The sequence below is a fragment of the Dendroctonus ponderosae genome, unplaced genomic scaffold (assembly GCF_020466585.1).
Source record: "Dendroctonus ponderosae isolate FM_Combo_2020 unplaced genomic scaffold, Dpon_F_20191213v2 Dpon_F_20191213_4, whole genome shotgun sequence".
In the NCBI taxonomy this organism is placed as follows: domain Eukaryota; kingdom Metazoa; phylum Arthropoda; class Insecta; order Coleoptera; family Curculionidae; genus Dendroctonus; species Dendroctonus ponderosae.
In genome coordinates, this window is record NW_026018611.1 from 12,272,327 (window position 1) to 12,296,193 (window position 23,867).

General features: G+C 34.9%; 1 protein-coding gene across 2 annotated transcripts in view; it reads left to right on the forward strand.

Annotated features, from left to right (window-relative positions):
- Window positions 1-23,867, forward strand: part of LOC109537790 (flocculation protein FLO11) — a 137,549-nt gene that overhangs the window by 33,215 nt on the left and 80,467 nt on the right. For both annotated transcript variants that reach the window (XM_019904682.2, XM_048665536.1), the window contains exon 4: window positions 13,153-13,350. In XM_019904682.2, the coding sequence (XP_019760241.2) occupies window positions 13,153-13,350 (198 nt within the window). The remainder of the gene's footprint in view (window positions 1-13,152; window positions 13,351-23,867) is intronic.

The following is a 23,867-nucleotide window of genomic DNA, read 5'->3' on the forward strand; positions in this document are numbered from 1 at the left end:
TCTGCCATAAGAAGAACGGATATCGCTCTATACCTACGCACAAGAAAGTTGAATTTTTAACAAAACTCTACTTCTTGTTTCTATGATGAAATAAATATTAATTTCTTCAAGTTCTAAATAATTATCTTCTTATTCTAGAACAACAACAATGTCCAGTTTATTTAACCTGATAATTAATATAGGGGGTCTATCATACTTATAATCAGATAAGGGTGTGTGAGTGGAAACACATTCCAAGAGTGGTGATTTTGTGGAATAAAGTGTATTTTCTTACGGTAATGTTCTTTTGATGTACAGCGATTGCGAGTCGGTGCATAACCAAATTTCGTGGATGCATTATCAATTAGATCCGCAACATAGAAGTTAACAAGGAGGACCGCAAGATCGATACTTTAGAGTAAATAACTGTTCACGATTTATTTTGTGCTACTCTGGTCGTTTTTTCTCACAATGAAGTGTCTGTTTGCGATTATATTGATTGAGCTCGTTGCTTTGAGGTATCGTTTCTTCTCTCTGCTGCAGTAAGATCAGCCTATGACAGCCTCAGAGGTCCTTTGGGGTCATACCTTGTTCGAATTTCTTCTCAATAACGTTGCTAAGAGCACTTGATATAACGACTTTACTTCGCACGGTATGCTGCCTGTTTGGCCGGACATGAAAAAATAAATGATGTATTGGAAAAATTATAATCTTAGGTAGATGAACGACCGAGGGCCCAATTCCAAAATATTATTAAAAACAAGTGGTAGTCATTTTTAACATTTCAACCGTCAATAGCAATGAGTTCGGGTATTGCATCAAAACTAGATTTTACTGGAGAGTAGAGATTTACTTTAGGGTATTTCAAAACTGTGTTAAGTTCCAGCATTTCGTCTGTTTCCCACCAATAGCATAGGACATTTCTAGGAGTTGTTAGAACCCACCTGGCAAATTGTCAAGATGTTTGACAAAAGATGCCCAGTTATCGTTATCAAAACTGTCTCCAGGGTACAGAGAGGAGGTATTTTATACCCCTGTTCTAGCTCAATCGGTCGACGCAGGAAATTCAAAATATCAAGGGGTCTGTCGGATTTGTCCGGAGGAAACAAAAGATTAATTGGGATTATATTTTCGTATCCATTTGGCATAGTTTTGATCCGATTTTTATTAAGTTTATCATATGTATATGTCTCCGTATCCTGGTGCCTACTATTCTTCCGTTAATAGTGCTTTAAAATTCGTTTCACTTTTCTGTCCTTTCTACCTAAAAGTAGTTGATCTTGTTACAGTTTGCTCCCCAGCATCTTTGTCCTGATTTTTGTCTTACTGTACTTGCATTTTTTTGCATTCAACGTGCGTATCAGCGTGGCGGAGCTGAAAATTCGGACGGAACTTGATAAGCAATAGTTGTTATGATCTATGCAATTTGTATTTCTACCTAATTAAAATTAGGCAACTGTCTTTATTTCCTGCTATGCGAAGAAGCTCAATGCCACATAACTTATATAATCCGCAAAAATGCAGTTGGTAGCTGCTAAATATTTGAAACTCTATTCGAAGCTTGTCGATGTGGAATCTACAACAACTATTTTGACCTACTTGTATACCTACCTCTATTTGCTGATGAACCTTTTATGAGAGCACTAGCTCATGTCATCAAGCGAAGCGGCATGATTTAACTTTAATGCCTTATAATGAGTAACGTACAAATTTCATATTGCTGGAAACGTATGTTTTACTGTACAAGTCAGTCGTATAGTCAGCCAGTCCTGTACAATACAGGCGTTGTTCTCACGTTTTCTATTCGCCAACCGTCTCGACTCTTTGCTCTCTCTTCAGGCCATATGCAATGCCCGCGCTGTTGCCACATCAAGCAGTCTTTCTTTGTTGTAATTTATATACTAGTCTGATATCGATCTTCCCATCGGTAGATAACCGGCTCGGGAAGCTAGGGGAAATTGAGGAGATTTTTGGGTGAACATCGACAATAATTTAGGCGAGGTGGAAATTACAGTCACAGGTGCCATGAAGTTTCTTTATGTGCAATATTTGAAACAAGTAATTTATATTGTTTCGCATCTGTTCTCACAGTAATTGCACTCAGTTGCTTGCGATGGCAGAGAGTGATGGTAAGGTTTCCCTGTATCTAAATATTCGGGAAAGACGTTCCTAGAATGGGACATCTGTTAAATTTATTTTGCCCTAACTAAATGCTACCGTGTAGTAATCACTAACGTTCATTTGTGGCAATGCGGGCTTACACTTCGTCCTGAGGGTTGGTTACGAAACATCAAAATGTTTTACTTCTTAGGAGCGGGAGGTCGTATGCAAGTTAGCTCTTGGCATTAATGCTTCCATATTTGGCTTATTCCCAGTTAGATTTTATTAGTTTCAACTGCAGCAAATTAACTTTCGCTTGGTATTCATCTTCTTTAAGTACCTTACCTGCTTAAACAGGTAAAGAAAGAACTTGAAGAAGCATTATATCAACCGATGTTCAAATTTTCTGTTCTTAACTTTTCACTTTCAATGTATTAAGTAAATCAGTAACTTTCTTGAAATAAATGTTAGTCCACTTTTTAAAACATAGGGTTGCTACTTTGAGTTGTCTTCCAGTTTTATATCTGCTTTATCTTTTTATCTGTTGTTCTGTTGATGACTCGATTTAGGTATATTTATGACCTTCACTAAATTTACTTTCCATTTTCCACGCCAATTAAATTCATGTGGCCTTGACAATATTGCAACTCGTGAAATTAAGAAGCAATGACATGTTGTTTTACAATTGATCCTGGCTTTTAACATTTTATCTTATTTTATAATAATTATTTTTCAACTAATAATTAATATCTACTTTTCTCCTTTAACCTAAAATGTTTTGTGTCTGTTTACGTCGGCTGACATGATCTTAACTTAATAACTGACTGGTCTTTTACTTTCCTCACTTGTTTTTAATTAGTTGTATTAGCCGTGCCAGTTATACAGGAAGTTTTATAATTACTTGCCCTAATTTAAACGTATGTTTGTGGAAAATTTTCGAAAAAATTGTTTTTGTTTTGTTCAGCTCAATCATTTATACGGACGGAATTCACATCCTCTGATTCCTTTTTGCAGAACTTTTTTTCGCCATATCACATTTCAGCATTGTTTTAGTCCATCTTGTTGAAAACTCTTTTCCTTTATAATTTTTTCGAATTCTTCATATAACTCGAGAAAAATATGTTGCTTGCTTAATCGTTACGGGGTAATACAAATTTTGCTGTGTTCTTGTTCACAAACAAAAAATTTGTGGGTTTATTGTTAAGATTATTTCGGCAGGGTCAAATCAAATAAAACATTTTTTAGAAAATCGCCCTCTAAGACTATCTTCTAAACACTGATGATTATCAAACATCATGTTTAATATTTTTCTGATGTATTCTGGCTTAGTGGTAGAGCTGTCAATGCTGTAAACCACTAGTCTCGTCGTCTCGTCATGACACCACATCTTCCTTACATTGTTCTGATAATTATGTAAATAAATTTAATCTCCTGTTCCAGTTTCTGAATTATGTAAGATCACATCTACTTTCGGCGATTTAAGTCGATAGTATATTAAATCGTCTGAATTAAGTTACTTTTAGCGACAGTAATCTGTGAATTTAATAAACGATATGAATCAATTTAGAATGGTCGAATATGTTTATTATGACTTTCTGCTAGGACGAATTTGTATATTTAGTGCATATATTTTTATTGGATTGTTTTATTTTAATAATCGATAATCTTTTGAAAATAAATTGCCTTGAGGAACAACGGTCGTTCTTTACGTTTATCGCCTAACTGACACAAATTTTTCATTTTTCTCAAATTCATTCCATTCCCAAATGGTATTAATCTTTTATAAGCTAAATTGATGGAACATGAAATTTTCTTTCATAATGCCAAAGTAAACTGACACGACCCGATAGTAGTACATCAAAAATTATAATTAAATAACTTTTCCTTAAGTGTATAGCCAGTAATTGAATCACGTTTTTACCCCGCTTTCTTCTGGCTAAATATTTCACGGCATAAACTCTCGCAAATGTCGCGATGTTTCGAAAACATTCCTAATAAATTGCCAACTTATCGGATGCCAGGCTAATATCAATTTTCATTTTGGAAGTCGTGGGTTATTGATTTCTTCTTTTTTTTCAATTAGCTCGCGTCCATAAAATCGAAATAGGGGGATGGAAATTTTTATTTTATTTCAATCAAATATATGGAATGTGTAAAGTAATTACATACAGGGTGATTGAAAATTGGCGTCCTTCCTTGTAAGGTTTGATAGAGCTCAGGTAGAAGGAGCCTAATCTGCGAAAATATTTCTCCTATGTTCTAATTCTATATTTTTAATTAATCTGATTTTTTCTATTCTTACTCCAATTTTATTTTATGTATTGAGGTAAAACAATAAAATCTTAGGTGATCTGATCGCATCAGCTATACCTACATTGTGTATTCTGAATTCATCTTCCCCTCCTTTTCATACTATTCGACAGGTGTAGTGCTTGAAGGCAATCTAAACATAATGACACTTAAAGAACGGACTGAGCTTTGTTGCGAAGCTTTTTTCAGGTCGTTCAAGTGTGACCTAATCATTCATAATTTTGTTCGGTATAACTGAAATTACCTTTGATATGACTCCAATTCGGAAAATTATTATGATCGCTGAATATAAAACCATACATTTTTCACAGTGCTTCATCCCAGACTATAATTCTGGACAATGAAAAGTAATTTTCCACATCCGTTGCCTCACATTTAGGACAATAAGTCAAACTGAACTGGTTATAAGTTAGAAGTCCATTTTAATAAAATTCTAAAAGCATTTAACCCAACTGGTGCAGGTATATAAATATCCTTGTAACCGGCGATACTTCCACACTATCCCTTGGGATTTCGTGCACCTGTTGGTACTGAGCCATAAATTTCATATGCAAAAGCTTTTAATACAACCCCTCTGCGTATATATTAACCCGTTTTTTGCGACCATGTTCCAATGCAAACTTCAGTGTGTCCGGTGCTTATATTAGGTAGGGTTAATTAGCGTTGTGTTTCCTTTGATATGAATATTATCCAGTTTGTGTAGAAAGTGTTTTTATCTCCAAAACTCACTTTGTGATTTTCAGTTGCGATGCTTCATATCATCATAATAGGTATTTATATTCACGTTAATTACGTGCAGTCATTAATGTCTGTATTTGCTAAACGCAGGTAGGTACATAACAACTTGCTGATTTTTTTGGGACAAACCACAGTGAATATTTTCCTATTTGAGCTATTGATCTCTTGAACTCTAACCAAGATTGTGCCAGTCATTACATCAATTTCCTTAAGTGCTACCATATCCATTCCAGCCTTGTCACAGTCGGCTTAACCGACTATTAAAATAAATTATTCATAAACGAGGGCAAATCAAAAATTAAAGCGAATCAATGCGATTCGGATCTGAAAACAGGCATTAGACACACGCTAAATTACTCTCTAGAGGATTTTCCCGATTGCATATCCAGACTGAGGGCAAAACCGGAATTCGAAAGGGTTGAATACGGTGAGGGTGATGCACGAGTGCTCCGTCAATAATTAGGAATATTATTAAGGGCATCGGTTTGCACTTGAAAGGGTGCAGCACATTCAGGGAAAGTAAGTAGTGCTTGTTTGTTTTGTTCGATGTTTCCACCACTGCTGTGCAGCATTATTGCTATCGACAGTTCAGATATTAGTATAGCTAAAAAAAACGTCCAAGTTACCGTCTTAGCTGACCGTTAAGGTCTTTGTTAAAAGTACAAATAGTTTAACTCTAGTTTATGTAGCAGCAATAATTAGGGCACCACTTTCTTCCGTCTTTGGCAAATCCGCTTTAGCTTAATGCAAGTGCTATTGCAAACAGAACCATGTTTAGATTTACATTAAACACTATGCATTTCTTGACCAATATGTTATACTCGTGAAGGTCAAATTCTAAGCCTACGTACCAATTCAGTGTACATCCAATGATCCTTTTATTCGTAAGAATTAACATATCTTGAGTTTATAGGAATTGGCAAGAATGAAATAATTAATTTTACCTTTAATGAGTATACTACTACTCTCTACATAAATACCAGTACTTGGCCCAAAACCAGTTATTTCTGAAGAAGTTTCTAGAAAGCTCAGATTAAATATCTACACTCAAGGGAGAAAACTTAGAGTAGGCCTAGTTTTCTAAGAAGTGATTACAAATAGTCTGTTCCCATCGTGTTCCCATAACATCTGTTCTAATTTTTCCTATTGTCTACCCTTCAAAAACGTTTGTGTATTGCCGGATGTTCAGTACAGTTTTATAACGAACCTTACCATAGCTTAACCATTTCGGGGAGTAAACATTTATAAGTGCAATTTATTACTTATATAATGATTGAAGCAGGAAATATCTTTACTCTTTTCGCATCAGCTGGAAGCAGCACAGTATTTCGTTTAGTAACTTATTTTGATCTTTGTTTCCAAGAATATGAAGAACTTTACCTTTGGAGTTCATTATTAAATTGATGATAGCAAATAATGTTTACATATAAATTTGGGATTTTTTGTATTTCTTTCTTTGAAAACTACTAAAAGTTACAAAATTGATGGCGGTATTACACTACGTAGTTTTTACCGATTTATTGGCCACTAGATTGGGCCAGGAAGGTTACCAGATATGAACGAAAAGCGTCGATTCAGGCTGCGATCGATAAACCGTACGACTTATTGCGGACTTAAAGCATGTTGCAAATTATTGCGGATTGTACAAAAATTCTGGGAAACGATTCTCGAAGTAAGGTGACTAGGAATTAGGGGAGAGGTTCTTTTTATTGTGTTTCAGATGTTGAAAATATGTGCTGAATGCAATAAGTTTAGATAATCAATAAAGACACTTAGTCGCTTCTTTGGAGGCATTAGCTCCAGAAATTGGCTCATGTGCTATGATCCACACATCGTTACCAACACAAAACAACATAACTAAAGTATTGAAAATTATGTTTTTTTTACTGAAATTGCATCAATTTATTGTGAGAACAATATCCAAGTGTTATGCCGATGACGGCAAAGATGACCCCTGTTATTTACTAGTCAATAAATCGGGGAAAATTGCGTAGTGTATACCGGCATAAAAAGTTCATGAACTAAATATAGGGATAAGAAGCTAAAAAAAGTTTTATCTCTTATTTAAAAGAAAACCCATACGAAAACGCATTTCATCAGTCATCAACGAGAGTATCAATAAAGGAAAATTGTAAAAAAAGCAATATGAAAAGATGAACAGCACGATAACGCTTTATTCAACTAGCTGTTAACATATACCAAAATTCAGATCTAGTGTAAGTAATGTGTTTTGGAAAAAACAACGCAAATAGTTGGTTATTTTCAGGATTAAGTAATCAAATCGAAAACGTTTATAGGGCAGATCCTCTTTAAAATTACTGTCTGTTTTTAAGCGTCAGTTATTTACGTCATATGAAGTATACCCTCAAAGTTTGTTTTGAAAGTAGAAACAATTAGTTGATTGTGCATTTGGCTTTGTATATTCCCCAGCTCTAATGATATGTTCAATTCTAATCAGCGCCTGTTAATTATAAATTACGTCGTGACCATAATTGCTTAACAGTGAGATGGCCAATTAAATCTAAATAATGTGTATTAAACCATTAAATTTTATTGTCGACTCCATCGAGTGTAACTTCATCTCATACCGATTATCCTTATAAATGTGCCGTTCTGAAGCGGCATCACAGCTGAAAGGCATTATCAAGCAAAACAAGTCTGCTTGGTTGGATTCGCACCCTTGGGTGCCAATTGCTGGGTACCACAGACATGAAGGTTCACCAGGGGACCTGATAACCAGTACATATGAGTGTGGTTCTGTGAGCAGCCATATATCATCTGGTAGCCAGTAGAGTATGAACTGATTTGCTTCAGTTCTTGCAATTAAATTTAAACTTGTCGATGCACATTGCAATTCAGTTGTTGTAAATTCTGCTACTGGARGGCAATTGCTAGGATCATTATTAATTGATGAACTGAAACTGATTTGTGGATCATTTTTGACCCCAACTATAAACTTGTTAGTATGCAATCTTGAAAACCTTTCCCGAACACACAAGAAGAAGCCAAGTTTCATTGAAATATTATTTATATTTGAAGAGAATTGGTGTCATTTTTTTGACGGATGATAGGTTATGTTTAAGTTGGTTATTGTCAGTTATTCCATGACTTGTTTCGAAGACAAACAAACATTCTGCCCCCTTTTTACGATTTTTGTTTGTTAAGCCTATGTCTATTGAGAAAGGTGTAAACGGATACCATAACGGACAATTCACTCTACCCGATTACTTTTGGGTGTAGGAAAACGTTTAAACCACAATATATTTCCTAAAACTTTACTACCAGGCATTTTGTTTCAATTCAAATGTTAGCGATACCGAACGAATGACGTTTGCTCAGCCCACACAACCATAAATGAAACCCCTATGAAAGACGCGAAGTCAGCATTTCTTTTGTAGTAGAACCGTTGACATGGGCGACGTAACGATAAATTAATTCTGCATCTGTATAAGTACAAAATATGTGTACTTATATATAACGGTTAGAACTATCAGAAAGAGAAGAAAAATTCAAAGAGCTATAAAGTGACAAAGTAAGTACCTACCATTTAGTAATCAAAGCGTATGGTTTTTTGAGAACTCGTCAAACGTTCTAAATTGCTCGTTTGTGACTCGTTTGTAAAGAGCTAACGCCAACTATGCTGACGCAACAATATTTTTGATGTTTGCCCGGCAGGTTGATGATAGAAATCTTATTGCAGACACCAGGAAGTGTTAAAGTTCTACCAACTAAAAACCCCATCTATTGACTGCAATTTTTCAGGAGCCGTTAAGACTTGCAGTCTTCTGTAAGAATGGGTCAGCTCCGGCATCCGTATGCCATAATATTACATTCTCCGCTTATACCTACCTGTTGCCCTATTGGACCATCTGAGGCCTGAGAGTTTGCTTTCTGGTATCCTCGTCAGCTGCCTACAGTCTACCGCTCTACGTAGTTCCGSGKTGGGGCGGTTTTCGGCCTTTTTGAAGGTCCATGTTGCTTTYCTTTGGATAGACTCTCGCGCTTAGGCTCCTACTCTAAGTCCTTGTAGATTTTCCTGTTCTGCGCAAATCAGGGCGCATCTATGGCCAAACGCAAAAGTTTTTTTCTGTAGCCTGAAGTTGCTTCATGTAACTCTCTGCCGCAATATGCCCACCCTGCGGAGTACGGATTCATACAGGAGTGCCTGCTTGATAATCTCTTGAATATATTATTCAGCATGCTCATGTGACTTCTTCGGTTCAGAAGTAGGTACAGCAGGCTGTCGTCACGTGTTTCCTACAGGTCATCTGCGTATCTTGAACAACACCCAATTACCTGACTTCATTTCCCCAGTGCGTCTCCGTCTAGGTTGATGTTTCCATCAACTCGGTCGCGTTTCCTTCCAATAAGAATAGCCGGACTCTTTGCTGTGTTAATCTTCTCTTTTCACTTGATACACCGCTCCTGCAGTTCATCAGCAGCAAGCTGCAGATTCCGCCGATCYCTGTGCTACGAGAATGACACCARGGCTGTATCGACTACAATGAAAGCCAGCGACGTATTGGCGGGTCTTCGGATGTYACTGGTAAAAATATTGCAAAGCCTCGAGGAGAGTACTGCTCCGTGTAGGACTCCTGCATCCGTGCTTCCGCCCTCTGACGCAAAAAGAACAAAACATGCGTAAGAAAAAAGTGTCTCAAATGGCAACGAAAAACAGGAAATGCTCGCATTAAACAAGAGTTTTTTGTTAAAACTAAAATCCTGCACATGTTAAACTATAGGTTTGCACCTGTTTGGTTAAGAAACGCGTTTGCATTATCTTTTATCATAAACGTAAAATTAAGCTAATAATCAAAATTAATTCAATGATATTGATATATAATGTGTTACCAAGCTTGTCCACTTAAGTTGCGGTTTTAGGGGCAATGCAGAAACCTGTTTTAATACATCATAGGTAAATCGAGATTTTCGTACATCGAAGACCGTTTCAGACTATTTTTTTTGTATCGAGTTTGGTTTGAGAGGCATTTGGCAGCTGACGACTTTCATAGTTGATTAGCTTCCGAATTGGACCTGGAACACTGAGCGATTTGATCAGATTGCATTTTTACTCATTCAGCAACTAGCTATTTTTGTTCTCCACTTTTAAAAATATGTGTTATATGAATGCCGAGATGCAAGTTGCTTAATAAGCATTTCAAGTTCTGGATTAAAGTTACAACTTACAACAATTGTCATTTGAATGCCGGTAACCTAAATATTGTGGGTCATACCGGCACCACCGAAAGTCTAGACCCGACTGCTCTAACGTCAAGAGGACCATTTCGCTGTAAGGATGAGTGAGAGCCGGCATACTCTATTTCTGTGATATTGTACCGGCTCGGCCTACTCATGACGTCAGAGCAGTTGGGCCTTCAATCCTTGGGATCTACTTTCGAATCATTTTTAGCCACTAAACTGCTCTTTTGGACTAGCTGGTTTGTCTTGGCAAGTAAGTTGTGGTATTCTATTTCAATTTTTTTCTTAATACATGTATTCAGCGTATGTTCTGGACTCGTTATCATTTCGCATTACTTCTTTCCGAATTGGGCCGGTGGTCCAATATATTTTTAGCATTTATCACTATCTACATCTCCTATTATGACGTTCGGTTCCTTTTTTCTATCTTTAGAAACGAAGCTTCAACATTTTAGTACTTGCGATTAGTTGAAAGATGTATAGTATGTGCAAAGCATAATGAGACAAAATAATGAACATTTGGGCATTTATTATGTGTTTGATTGATCGCATGGTCGTCGCGAGTACAATTAATATATTCAGACAACTCGTCGTGAACCATAAAAAATGGTTTATGGAAATTGAGTTGTAAGCAATCAAATGCAGATATTTGTAAGAGTTTGTCATTTACTTCACGGCATGATGCAGCAAGTTGAACGCAATTCAATTTTTAATTTCGTAATAGTCTCAATCGACTTTGCCTATATCTACGTTACAACCTTATTCTACTACATCCAACGTTTAAGGCCCAACGCACACCGGAATGCTCGGAGCCTTGTTGGAGAAAGTCGTCGGGGGGATACTTTTTACATTGAATCTACTGGAGATATGCTGATTTTGCAAAAGCGCAACAAAGGGAAGCGCAGCAAACCAACTCTGGTCCTTCGCCGGGAAGTTTAGAAATTTGCTTAGTACACTATACTTTGAAGTCATAGCTTAACAGACAGTTAAACAGTCGTTTACGCGTCGACGCAAAACGTTTTCATAAAGCTCCTATAGCTCCTATATATAAAGAATTTCTTCGGTTTTCCATAATAATGACATAGAAAATACACACTGTACAACTGCTACCTGAAAAAAATCGACTACGACATATTGCCACAGTACACAAAATATACAATTTTTCGTGCCTTGCCTCGGGTTGCACCAGTATTGGCGTTTCTTCTGGAATATTCAAAAACATAAAATGTCCTTAGACGCCCCTCCTTAAAAACCCCGAATATAAAATATCTGTATGTCTCCATAGATGATGTTGGTCGTAACTGTTACGGTTTATTAATGCCTCTATTTTTAAATGAACAACAGTTAATGACAAGGTAATAGAAAGTGGACAGATTTGTTAGATGAGTATGTAATTCTGACCTGCAGAGTGATCTAACAGTCCAGATTTTTTGATCAAATAGAATACCTACGTTTGTCACCAAACACTAACATCTTTTGTGACTTCTCAAATAATAACACTAAGGTGGAATGTTGCAAACGGTATGGCGCATGAATATCAATATTTTACCTTCCTACTTAAGCAGTTAATTTGGAAACGTCAGCGAGAATGCCGCTTCATGTAATCCCGCTATACGCTGAGCGAAATATACAATTTCTTAACAGCCGCGTCAGAGTTAAAGCGAAATCCAAATCCCCCACGTGGAACAGCTTACGGTGGAGAGCTTTTGATGCGGCCGCATTCCGTGGGAGCTTTTGCTGTGAACGCATGCGCCCCACTACGTCATCGATATTATTTTGGCGCGTCGTGGTAGGTGGATATTTTGAACGTTTCAACGATGATTCCCCTAAATACTATTTACTATGCTATTGAACATTCAACGCTATTTTAGTTAATTATCTGACACATTGCTTGTTGTATTGCAAAAGCTTTAATTTAATTAGCAATTTTATGAAACCTTTAACGCATGCTACAAGATGTAAATGTAAGATAGATCAAGTTTGATCGATTCTTTTGAAAGCCTATCAACAGTTGTTTTTATCACAATCAAGATCAAGCACTCAATGAAAATTTATTCAATTGTCCGCTGTGTTTGATAAAAATGTTTCAAATTGGACATTTCCAAAAGTGATATTTACATATTTTAATTCAAAACGGATCCATCATGCTCAGCCAACTAATTGGTTGTTTCCCAAAATAAAAATTCGGGATTTTCCTTTAGAGTTCGAGTTACCTTTCAAAAGCAAAACACAGTTATTCACGTTCCGCCAAGACAGAGAAATATTCCAAACTTCCCAGGATACCTTTAAGGGTCCCGGGATTAAATTTCCTTTTACACGAGTGATACTTCTAAATATCAAGCTAGAATGAATTTGTATAATTTAGGGAGAAAGCAAAGCAAACTCTGATGAGGACGATATTTTAGGCAAAATATTTAGACACTCATTAAATTTCTTGAGTTATAATGAGTTTCAAACAAAGTTTCATTGTATTAGATATGTATAATTTTGTTGATCAACAAGCCTTAGAGAAGGATTAATTCATATATTTTTGTTTGCCGAGAGATGGGAGATTTGAAGGATTTTCGTATAATTTGTTAGCTTAGTATATGGAAAGACTGTTTTACTGTGATTTTCAAAAGCGCATGCAAAATATCTGCTAGATCATTTACATTTTGCCAAAATCCATTTTATGCGTATATCCAGTTTTCAGTGTTACTATACCTAAATAATCATGGAACCAATCAGCTTGAAGGGTACTTCAGTTTTAGTTGAAAAACGGTATTAATTTTTATTGTATTTAAATTACGCATTTGTGATTTCTACGTAATGTATCGGTATTTACAGATTGGACAAGACTCGCCAAGATATCGTTTATAAGTTGGTGCCACAACTTTTTTTCAAGGAAATGTTGAGGCGAAAAACCTTATACAAAAACCATCCTGAAATTGCCGCCAAAGTTTCTCCAGAGGAACGCGGCGAAGACATTGAACGGACTATTTTCAACCCAGAAGAAATGATTAGCTTGTCTTTGGAATACATCCGGTAAGTGTTTACGATTGTTGGCTCTCGGTATACATTCTTTCATGAAGAACAATTCGTTCCTTAATTAATGCTGATTTGATTTGCATACGCGTCAATTTAGTCGACTGACTACCAATGTAATTAAATGCATAGTCACTTTCATACACCTGGGATGTGAAAGATATTAAATCCTCTTCAGAATTAACGATTCATGTTTACATCATGCAATTAATAACAATTTGTTCTCGCATAATTTAAAAGTTAATTTTAATAAGTGATGGCTGCTATCTTTTATAAGACGACATTCATTATCGCTGCTCGGAAAAGCGAAGATACAATAGGGTAATATTCAACAGAGATAGTGGCTTTTAATAGTTAATTTATTTACCGGGACTTCCTTATCTAACCGCACGCATCACAACAGCTGGATCTGATATTTTCATATTTAGGGTTATCTAGTCGTGTAATCGTTATTCGAGTTTGGCGTGTTGTGGGTTCTTCTGCTTGTATTTTCTATGGATTGTCCTTTATTTAATGAGTATTAAAATTACTGTTTGGTACCAAGTATTTTATATTGTTAGGCATCATTTCGTGTAGGTGTGCTAGGGTTTTAGTTGCACAAATAATTTACTGTAACTGATAACCTGATGTGTTTTTTTTCAATTTGGTCCAAATATTAGTGCGGGATTGGGAATCATTGTCACATTTTATGTAAATATCATATTTATCATACAATCTGGTACAAAGAATTTTTAGTTTTGCAACCTACAATGACTAAAACTTTGTTTTTTTTTTAAATTGTAATTTGGGCTTTCGAAGATTTTTAAATTGAAACTGCAAGGAAATGATTTTTTTCAAATTTTCGACGAAATGTCTTACCAATGTATATTTGGTGGTGCAATAGCTTCTTTGCAGTATTATTACACTTATTATTAATACTACATTGAATATCATGCTTAATACATATTGATTTTTATAAAAATTTAACCGGGGTGTTCAATTATTTCTGATTTCGAAGCGACAACTCAGATGAAGGAAGTCGGTTATATAACAAATATTTTTCATTTTCAACATATGCCAACTTTCCAGCGGAAATCGAACGAGATCTTTCTCATTTGTAGTTTCCACACGTTGTACATTTTCCCAACATTGCAAGTGTAAGTTTTAGTGCTTTAATGTTCGTCGCGCGTGTAAATCTGTTGGTCTGTAAATATTATTAACCGTTGTTTGCTGAAATATTTCACGAGCGCCACAAGGTTGTACGTAAATTGGCAAAGGCCTGTGCCCTCGAGTAATTATTTGGTTTCCGAATTAAATTTTCAAAAAATTACGTACCTAAATAGAAACTGAATTCAAGAAAGCGTTGCACGACTGCCAGTAACATGCCATAGAGAATAACCATGCAATATTTAGAAATAATGCAATAGCAAGTAGAGGAAATGAAGAATATATCACATTTCTCAACATCATCCAATGATGATCGAGTTTTGCGTGATTAAGTAATAAGAGATAAATCTGAGTTCTTGAAAAAAAATCTGTAAATCAACTGTATAGGGTAGGATGGAAATAAAGCAAAACCAAAAAATCTGATCATTAAGCCCTTGTTAATATAACACAATTAAATGTATAAGTAAAGTACTCAGTTAAACCTCTCTCGAATTATAATGTAAGACTTTTTTTTACAGTAATCCAAGTCCTTTATCTGACTACCTTCGCAAAAATTTGCGAACTCTTCGCGTCACCTTTTTTGCAATGTCCCAAGTTTTCCATTTCCCTGCGAAACGGGAGAACGGGTGCGAGTCGCCTCGTTGAACAAATAAGTTTTCCTCCCCAAAACTGAAGTTGCTGTCTATAAATCATTTGCGCTAGTTGGTTTGGAATAACAAAACAGTGCCGAACTATAATGTGCTTGTTTAGATGAAATTCGGTTGAATCAGCTTGAAAGTTTCGAGTTGTTTGAATTCGAATATCGGATCAGTTGATGTAGGGGAGAGTTTTCGGTTTGTTTGAGTTGAGTTAAAATTATGTGCTTCTAATTTTCTTAAAGGGAATGCAATCGATTTCTCAAAAAAAGAGTGCTAAATTGACTTGAAATACTAGAACAAGACAGGAAGAAAAAGTGAAACTATTTATCGAAAAATGATTCACGTATATTTTCCATCGTCCAAATTTGTCACTAACACACAGAACAGTTTGGGTGTGCTCATTAGGTACTGAATGAAGCGAATATCCATTTTTCCACGAATGCGACTTAATTCTCTTGAAAAATGTGAAAATAAAGCGCCTAGTGGCTGGTTCTTCCAGTGGAGAAAGCAAATGTTTGGAGGGAGAAAGGTTAAAAAAGAAAGAAGTTGAGTAGAAGAAATGGAAAAAGTTAAGCAGAAATGTATTAGAAAATGCGAAATACCGTTTTTTACAAACTCTATGGCTGGGAAACTTTCAACCCCATTTCCAACATTCGTCCTATTTATCCTTTGCATTCATTTTTTGTTCACTGTCTAATTATACAAATAAACACCTTGAATTATTGTGAAAAAATATCAACTCTGTAATGCTTTAGACTCTCTTACCAATCATCTATCTACCTGCGAAACGTCTATTCTCAAAATTAACAATAAATATGTTATTATTAAGAAATAATCAATTGGAACCCTTGTAATCAATTGAATCAGTTCAATCTTGCTTCTGGCAAATTGTTACTACGAGAAATATTAATTTAAGTTTTCATTGATCGTTGATCATTTTTACTTTTGTCTTTACTAGTTCAAATCTGGTTGCGTTGAGGCAGTTCCTTATTTTGAATACATTTGATGTCAGTCACTTGTATACATATTGTTATCGTATTTTGAAAGCAAACAAATATACTTACATATGTTTTTAAGAGATATTCCGGGAATTAATTTGAGAATTCTTAGTCTTCATTCCATGTATTTATTATGGTTCAATGCCACTACATACTAGAAGTGTGCTAAACGGTTATTTTTTTGTAACAGGTTACAAAGTTGTCCTTTCACTTTGGTATTAGGTTCCAACATGCGGTTCCAAAAGTAACATGTGAAGTACTTTTAAAACTTTTCAGTAAAAATTCGCAATGATGATGATGATGATGGTAGAAATAGTGATGATAAATAATAATTTAGTAAATTAAGAAAATAATTCTTAGCATTGATAAACTATAAATGTATTCTAAAAATAAAAACAAATTATGGGTCATAAGTAACTACTTAAAGGAAAAAAAACTAATAATAAAATCGAAGGGTTTGAATAAAATATTCGCTTTGCATGCGCAAACCTTTAAAAAGCAAATTCTCATTTTAAAATGAATTGACACTTAAGAATATTTTTGTTTGCGTATGTTTTTTACTAAGTGTAGTTCTTCGTTCGTTTATGATAGCACTCGCTTTGGAAAATAATTTCTCGTATGGAACAGAAGTACTAATATATCTGTGTTTTTTTCAAAATCTTGAGAAATTTAATAATCTTCTCCTTGTCCATCTTTTAAGTGAACTTCCTTCCATCAGAGGATGGGACACCACATTTTTTGTGATGGCATAGCATTTATTTACGCGTGTTATTAAGTCAACAATAACACTAAATAATCTACATTAACAGTGTTATTTAAGCGGTTACGTTAATAAATACCGACCATCCCTACTACATACATCTAAAGATAYAGRTAGCCCCAGAATTGAGATGATCTATTAATCGATTTAGGATGACCAAAAAGTATATGTATCTAAATAATTTCGGAAATGGTCTTGAAAGTTCAATCTTCGTTTTGGCCGAATTGGAAACAGCYCTTTCTTTCAATGGGTCTGCAAATCCAGAATGGTTGTTGAAAATTTGGCCAATCTTACAAAATATCTTCTGGTGTTAATATTAAAACATATCAATAAATTTAAAAATCGCATTTCTACGGCTACTGTATGCCCATAATTAAGATATGTTGATAAGTTGCTAAATTATTGAATATAGATTAAGAACTTTTCAATTTAAAGCGAAAAGAAAGAACATATTGGTAACAATAATCTGTCCGTTTTATGATGGAAGTAGTTAAATTTCTAACCCGAGGAGGGGACGAGAGATTTAGTTCTTTGTATCTGCTGTTTTTGTTTGTTAAAATATTTCCAAATTTTTATAAACGGTTTGGTGAGATTACGTAAAACATTTTCTACATTCAAATATTTACATTTCGTACGCTACGTTGCAGAAGGCAGCATTTTAAAAGCTGATCTAAGTTTGTAAAATAACGCGGTTTCAGATTTAAATTTTCCCAATTTTTTTTACAATCCATGCCCCTCATCTTTTCTTATTTTTTTTCAACTCCACAGTCCTTGTTAGTTATTTCTGTTGACACTTTGTCTCGAATTTTCAGTTTTTATTCTTTAAAAGTCTAAATGTCTCTCTTCATTTTATTTTAATTAAAATCTAGGCTCTATGGACGCTCGTTTTTTTCAACTGAATTAGAATGAATGCATTTGCCGCGTATCTACTTACCGTTGAATGCGTTGGTTTGTTTTAATACTATCTATTGCTACAGTTAGTCAAATTGGTAAAATTTCTGCACCTACTATTGATAATTTACTAGAGGATATGCAGAGACTAGAAGCGAATATTTCAACCGCTAATGGGGAAACGTTTTATCGTCTGTAAAAGCAATTAATTGGCTTTTACTAGATCTGTTATCTTCTATAGATGTGAGTGGGTAGGCGGGAATTTTCTATAGTAATTCAGTTCATAATTTGCCATAAAAACCTGCTCATGTTTCAGACCATCATTCGAAACAATGAAATTTCGTCTGTCATTATAATCGTCTTTCAAATACATTATTAACTGAACCGATCTGCACTACGAGCCATCAAAAATACTAATGTGCAAAACCCAAAATGCAAAAATCATAACTTTTGAGAATTTCAAATTATAGAAACCCATTGCAACCGTCTGCACGTTATGCAACTAAACAAAACTCGTTTCGAAGTCGGCAATTTCAGTTTTAGCCTATCGCATCCCGGTCCATTGCAACTTGTTACACAATCCGGCTCCGTCACGAAAGAATAAGCATGCCGGTCGATGTTAGTCCAGTGTCAAGTGTAAAACATTCATGCGTCCATCCCTATCTATATTAAATGACTGAAAGCACAGTCATTGCTGTCTAATAGTACTGTCATTGTCCGCCAAGTATTGAATGCTGATGATTTAGATTATATATAGCGGAAAATTGGTCTATAATTTACTTTAAAAAAGTGGCTTCGTAGTAGTTTCTTCACACACAAAAACACAAGTTGTATCTGCTTCAATTTCTATGTAATACGTTTAGTTCCAATAATTACAAGAACATACGCATATAAATGTCTAACGTCAAGATGCAATTGTGGTAAATGTCCAACCTTCACTACGACGAACTTATTTACATATCAATAAATCGTGCGATCCAAGTGTCACTTTTGTTGAAATCTTAATTAGTCACTCTGTATATTGCAAATGTTTACTAGTTTTAAGAGATTGTGCTTTACATTGATACTCCAGCATACTTCAGCACATTCAGCGTTCCGAAGGTTTCTAATATCTCCTCGCATACTAATCTCCATCCGAGACAAAACAGTGAGGGGACGTCAAATAAAAGAAGAACGTCAGTCATACAGTTAGCTCCATCCTGCATTTTTCCGTTACTTACGGTATGTCTGTCTTTGTTGGGCACCCTCTATTTTTATCCGCGTCATATGTGGTTCTCCCACGCGTGCTGGACGTCCGATCGGCGTGTGTTCTTTATGACGCTGCGTCATGGCGACGTCTAAAATTGGGGAATGGTGTGAAGCCCCCAAATTGGTGAAGTGTGCGGATCCAAGATTAGAGAAGTGAAAAATGCTCATTAGTCCGCATTAGTCCTGCTTAGTTTAGTTATGAAAATTAATAAGTGCGTGTGGAGTAGCAATTGCTAAATAAGTAGTTCAGATTCAGCCTTTTTTCTGTCGACAAACATAATGAAACTTCTGACTATGATTTAAAGGAAACAGGAAAATTAACCCTTTTGTTCAGGTATAATGAGGTATAAGGTTCAGTCTTCTGATTTGGAATCAATTTAATTAAGTTTCAATTTAAACTTTAGAAGTGCTTCCATTTCCATGTTTCCATTTGATTATCATTATTGCCCATTATGGAGTTAAAACGCGATAACTTGATATAACCATGATTACGATCGTAAAAACTAGAGAAAAACGTGATGTAAAATTTAATGAATTTAATCGAGGCTGTGTTTTAGTTCCGTAATTATAATTTTTTTATATGTTATTATTTCGTTTACTTAGTTTTTCCGGTTTAGGTCTGCCGAAAAATGATATGTTTCGCATTGCTTTTTTATATCAGTAAAATCCTACTAGACTTCGCTCTGGTATTTAGATAGATCTTTATAATCAATTATTTTTCTGATCTTTCACAAATACCACCTATGTATGTATGTTGTATAATTTTGATATTTTTTAAAAGTTAAAAAGTTAAGTCGTTTTTTTATTGAATAATTTTACTTGATATTTCTGGCTGCCTACGGTTTGGGCCAAAAATAAAAAAAATCAATTCAGACTATGGATTTGAGTTGTTCACTTCACACTTGACTTATTGTTTTAGGTTTACCATTTGAAACTAACAGAGATTTTATTTTGGTCTACAAAGTTTTAGACTTAGAAGTGAGGTATTTCTAGTATTTAACGTTGCTGTTGTTTTTTGGCTGAAAATAGTTCATGGTGATTACACAAATCAATATTGTTTAATTAATTGAAGATGACGCTCAAATATCTCTGGTGGTGACAACAAAAACACAAATACTGCAAATAACTACAAATGTTGGAAATTTCCTCCATTGCAGTGAAGAAATTTTCGAACTTTTTGTTGTAAATTGTTAAGAAAATATATTGTCTAGACTTATTTTCATAAAAACATTTTCGGTAGTAAGTACTAAAATAGTGCTTTTTTGCTTCTAAAATCGAACAAATTTTGACAACAGTGTCTCGAGATATTAACTGGTTATTAAATTTGACAACTTTTGTCTCATATAACTGTACCAAACTTATATCTTGAACGGTTTTGATAGCAATGCGGCCCCTTGGAATTGGTTCACTGTGTGTATGTGACCGGTAATACATATAAGTAGTTACAAGTATGCTTACTTATGTGCAAATTACCTATTTGATAAAGTGATTTTCCTTATTTTTGACTATTTAATTTACAATTTGCATTACTTAATTATTTTAACTTTTTACACACCTCTCGAACACTTGTTGCTAATTTAAACCAATAAATAGCTTTTTCAGGCTCGTGTGTCGACTAGTATTTCCTTCTTGCTCTATTTTATTCACATAAAGCCAGTTTTAAATGCTGACATTCTTTGTGTTTCAGGTCTGAAATTAGATATTAAAAATGTTCCCCATTTGTTTTTTTTTGCGTCAAGGAGGCTACCGTTTTGGTTTCGCTTTCTCATGAAAACAATTTTGTTGAAACGAAAATAGACCTACTGTGATCTCGAAATTTTCAAGATGTGAATGTGTCAATAACTTTTTGATTTTTATCAAATTTAATCTTGGAATTGTATGTGTGATATCAATCTGAATTGTATGCAGATCTTTGAAATAATAATTAAGTTATTATCAAATACAGTTGTACGAAATATGTAAATCATGTCATTAGCAGGAAAATTTATCTTTAGCAAATTTTCTCTCACCTGCATCTCTTCATGGTTCAAAGTAAGTATATCCCAACTAACCGGGGCCAACGATTATAAATTGAATTAAACACGGATATCTGGTGCTGTAGCCGAGGGACTACTTTTGGCAACTGGAGCATCCAAAGTTCCATCCATCTATTATGTAAAGTCAAAAGATCGGATACATATCTGATCTATCAATATATTCATTGTTCAATTAACCTTGATGATTTGACAATAGCTTGTTAGCACCAATGAATAATTGATGTTGAGTTCTGAAATGTGCAACGATATGTACTCCCGAAAGGTGATAGAGTATTCCGATCGGCATATACCGTTGAATTTGGTTCATGATCAATTCATGTTTGAAAAATCGTTCGCTACGGATATGTATAAAGTATGCAAAACAATAATTTATATAAAAAATGCCGCGCTGTGGTAACTCATTATGGTGGAAAACGCTTGGTATGTAACTTGTTTTTCAAGCAACAAAACGACAAAACAAACATTCACCGCCGGATATGTCCGAAATGTTCGTTCCGGCAGGAAAACAACCCAAGCTTTTGCTTTTTATGTAGCTGAAGCTTGTGACAAATTTCTCTTTTTGTCTCTGGAACTTCTGTCCTACCGTGACTCGTCCGTTATAGGAAACATTCGTTTTATTTCCACTCTGCTCGTCCCTTCATTATTTATTTTAAGTATTCATTCATTGGATGTCCGTCTTTTTTATTTTTTTGCATTTTATTTTATATATAAAGGATTGATAAAATTTAATCGACTACTTTCTTAAAATTAATACTTTTAGTCTATGGGTGCTTTCCAATCCGAAAAAAGGGTTGAATTTATGCTTATATTTGAAACGAGCTCATACTTCTTCAAGTCTTGCTGAACACATCGACAACATATTCGCATATATTTTCTGCTTGTGCTAGGGTTGTAAATGCGAGATAAAATCTAGCTTATCTGAATTTAAAGCATTCGCTCATATATAATTTCTATAATTCCTGATTCCTTTATTCGAGGCTAAATTTATAATTTGTTCTAAGATATTGTTTGCGTTCTGTGCGTTGCTCGCGTTTGTTGCTTCAATTTAGCTTTTTGAAAAATCATGAACTGGAAGATTGGCATTATGATTAACTGTAGAGACGGTTTAGCAAACGGGCTGAACGTTTTGTCGCTGACAATTGAGGAACATAAATCAATTTGTTCAATAAAGGGAGGAATTACAAAAGTCTACTATTAGTAACAATAGTTGATATACCATTGGAAAGTTAAACTGAATGTGATAAAAGAGGAGGAGAAAAGGACACTCAGTACCCATAATTAGATGGTGTTGAACGATGAAATTTGGAATTTTAATATCGTTTAGAGGGTGTACGTTGTTCTGTTATGACTTGTTGGAACTAGCGCAGTTTTATAAACATATTTTGTCCTAAACGACGTTTATCGCCTCTATAAATCGGCTGGCAAATGCATGATTCATTGAAATAGCCCAGATTAATGAGCGTATCGAACAGACTCTACCAATTGCCTGAAAAAAAAGACCAACAAGTCATTGAATTGCTCACTAAATCTGCCAATCTTCCACCTGATGCCCTCCATGTCCTGCGACATAAAAAGGGGGACGGTGCAGCAGCCAAACTCGCAATCCCTTCCCTTGGAAAATCCTGACCACCCCATCGAACAGAATATTATGTATGGAAGAGACGGGCTAACGAGCAAAATAATGTGCTTGTTCATTATTTGCCTGGGGGATTAAACTAGACTCAGTTACACAAAGGTCCCTGAAATTCTTCTTGCTGCTTCTGTCGTTACTCACAAACGCTAAGCTCCCAGCAAAAGTTTTATCTCTCAGTCAGTAATTTCATTAATCTGTTAGGAATTTTAAACGGATGCATAGTCGCCCGGTTTTCGTGTAGTGGAAGCGGGTGAATTTGATCCTTTAAACTTGTTTTTGTACATTTCAGTTTAGACAATGGCAATTTTGATACAAGTTTTAGAAGCAGGTGGGTATATTGAAGAAATATTTGCACATTTGCAAATCGGCCAGAAAAGCAGTCTTTTAAATTTTATTTAATTAATTTAATTTAATTTGCTCGATTGCTATACTCTGCTCGACTTAATTAAATTATAATAAATATCGCATTTCATATTTTTCCACATATGTAAACAACTTTACGCTGCATTTGTTCCGAGGATTAAGCTGTTTAGAACACAGATCAAGCGCGTTTTGTCAAAGGACTGGAAGCCAATATAGGTGTTCTTTAAATATATTTTCGTTATTCGCTTTAAAGGTGTAACTACGGAAAACCATTTGAAAATGCAATTTTCACTTTGCTATTAATCGTGATTCTAGAGTAGTTTTATAGTAAATTAGGAGACTTAAACTTTTTATATTTGAGTACAATATGTGTTTATAATTATAACAATACATCCATATAGCTATTTTTTGACAAACGTAGCACCCACAAACGAGCTCACTAATGCGCTCTTGAAAAATCATTATATTGATTGGTTCATCTTCGCGGACATTTATTTTTAATTGAAACATTTTAATGGACTATAAAGTAAAATGAACGTCTTATAAATTTCTGCTCGTAAAATTTTCTGCACTAGACACTAAATGTTTTGTTTCTTAACCAGCACTTGCAAAGCAACACTTTCCACATACTCCGGCAAACACATTTTTTTAAATAATTCAGCTAACATTTTGAGCTTAGGACTTTGTGTTAAACAAAGTAAACTGCCAATAGATTATGAAAGATTGTGCCGACAGTGAATTGATAAATTCATATCATAATCATCCAACAATTTTCCTTGATTTGACTTAGTAAATACAAGGTGA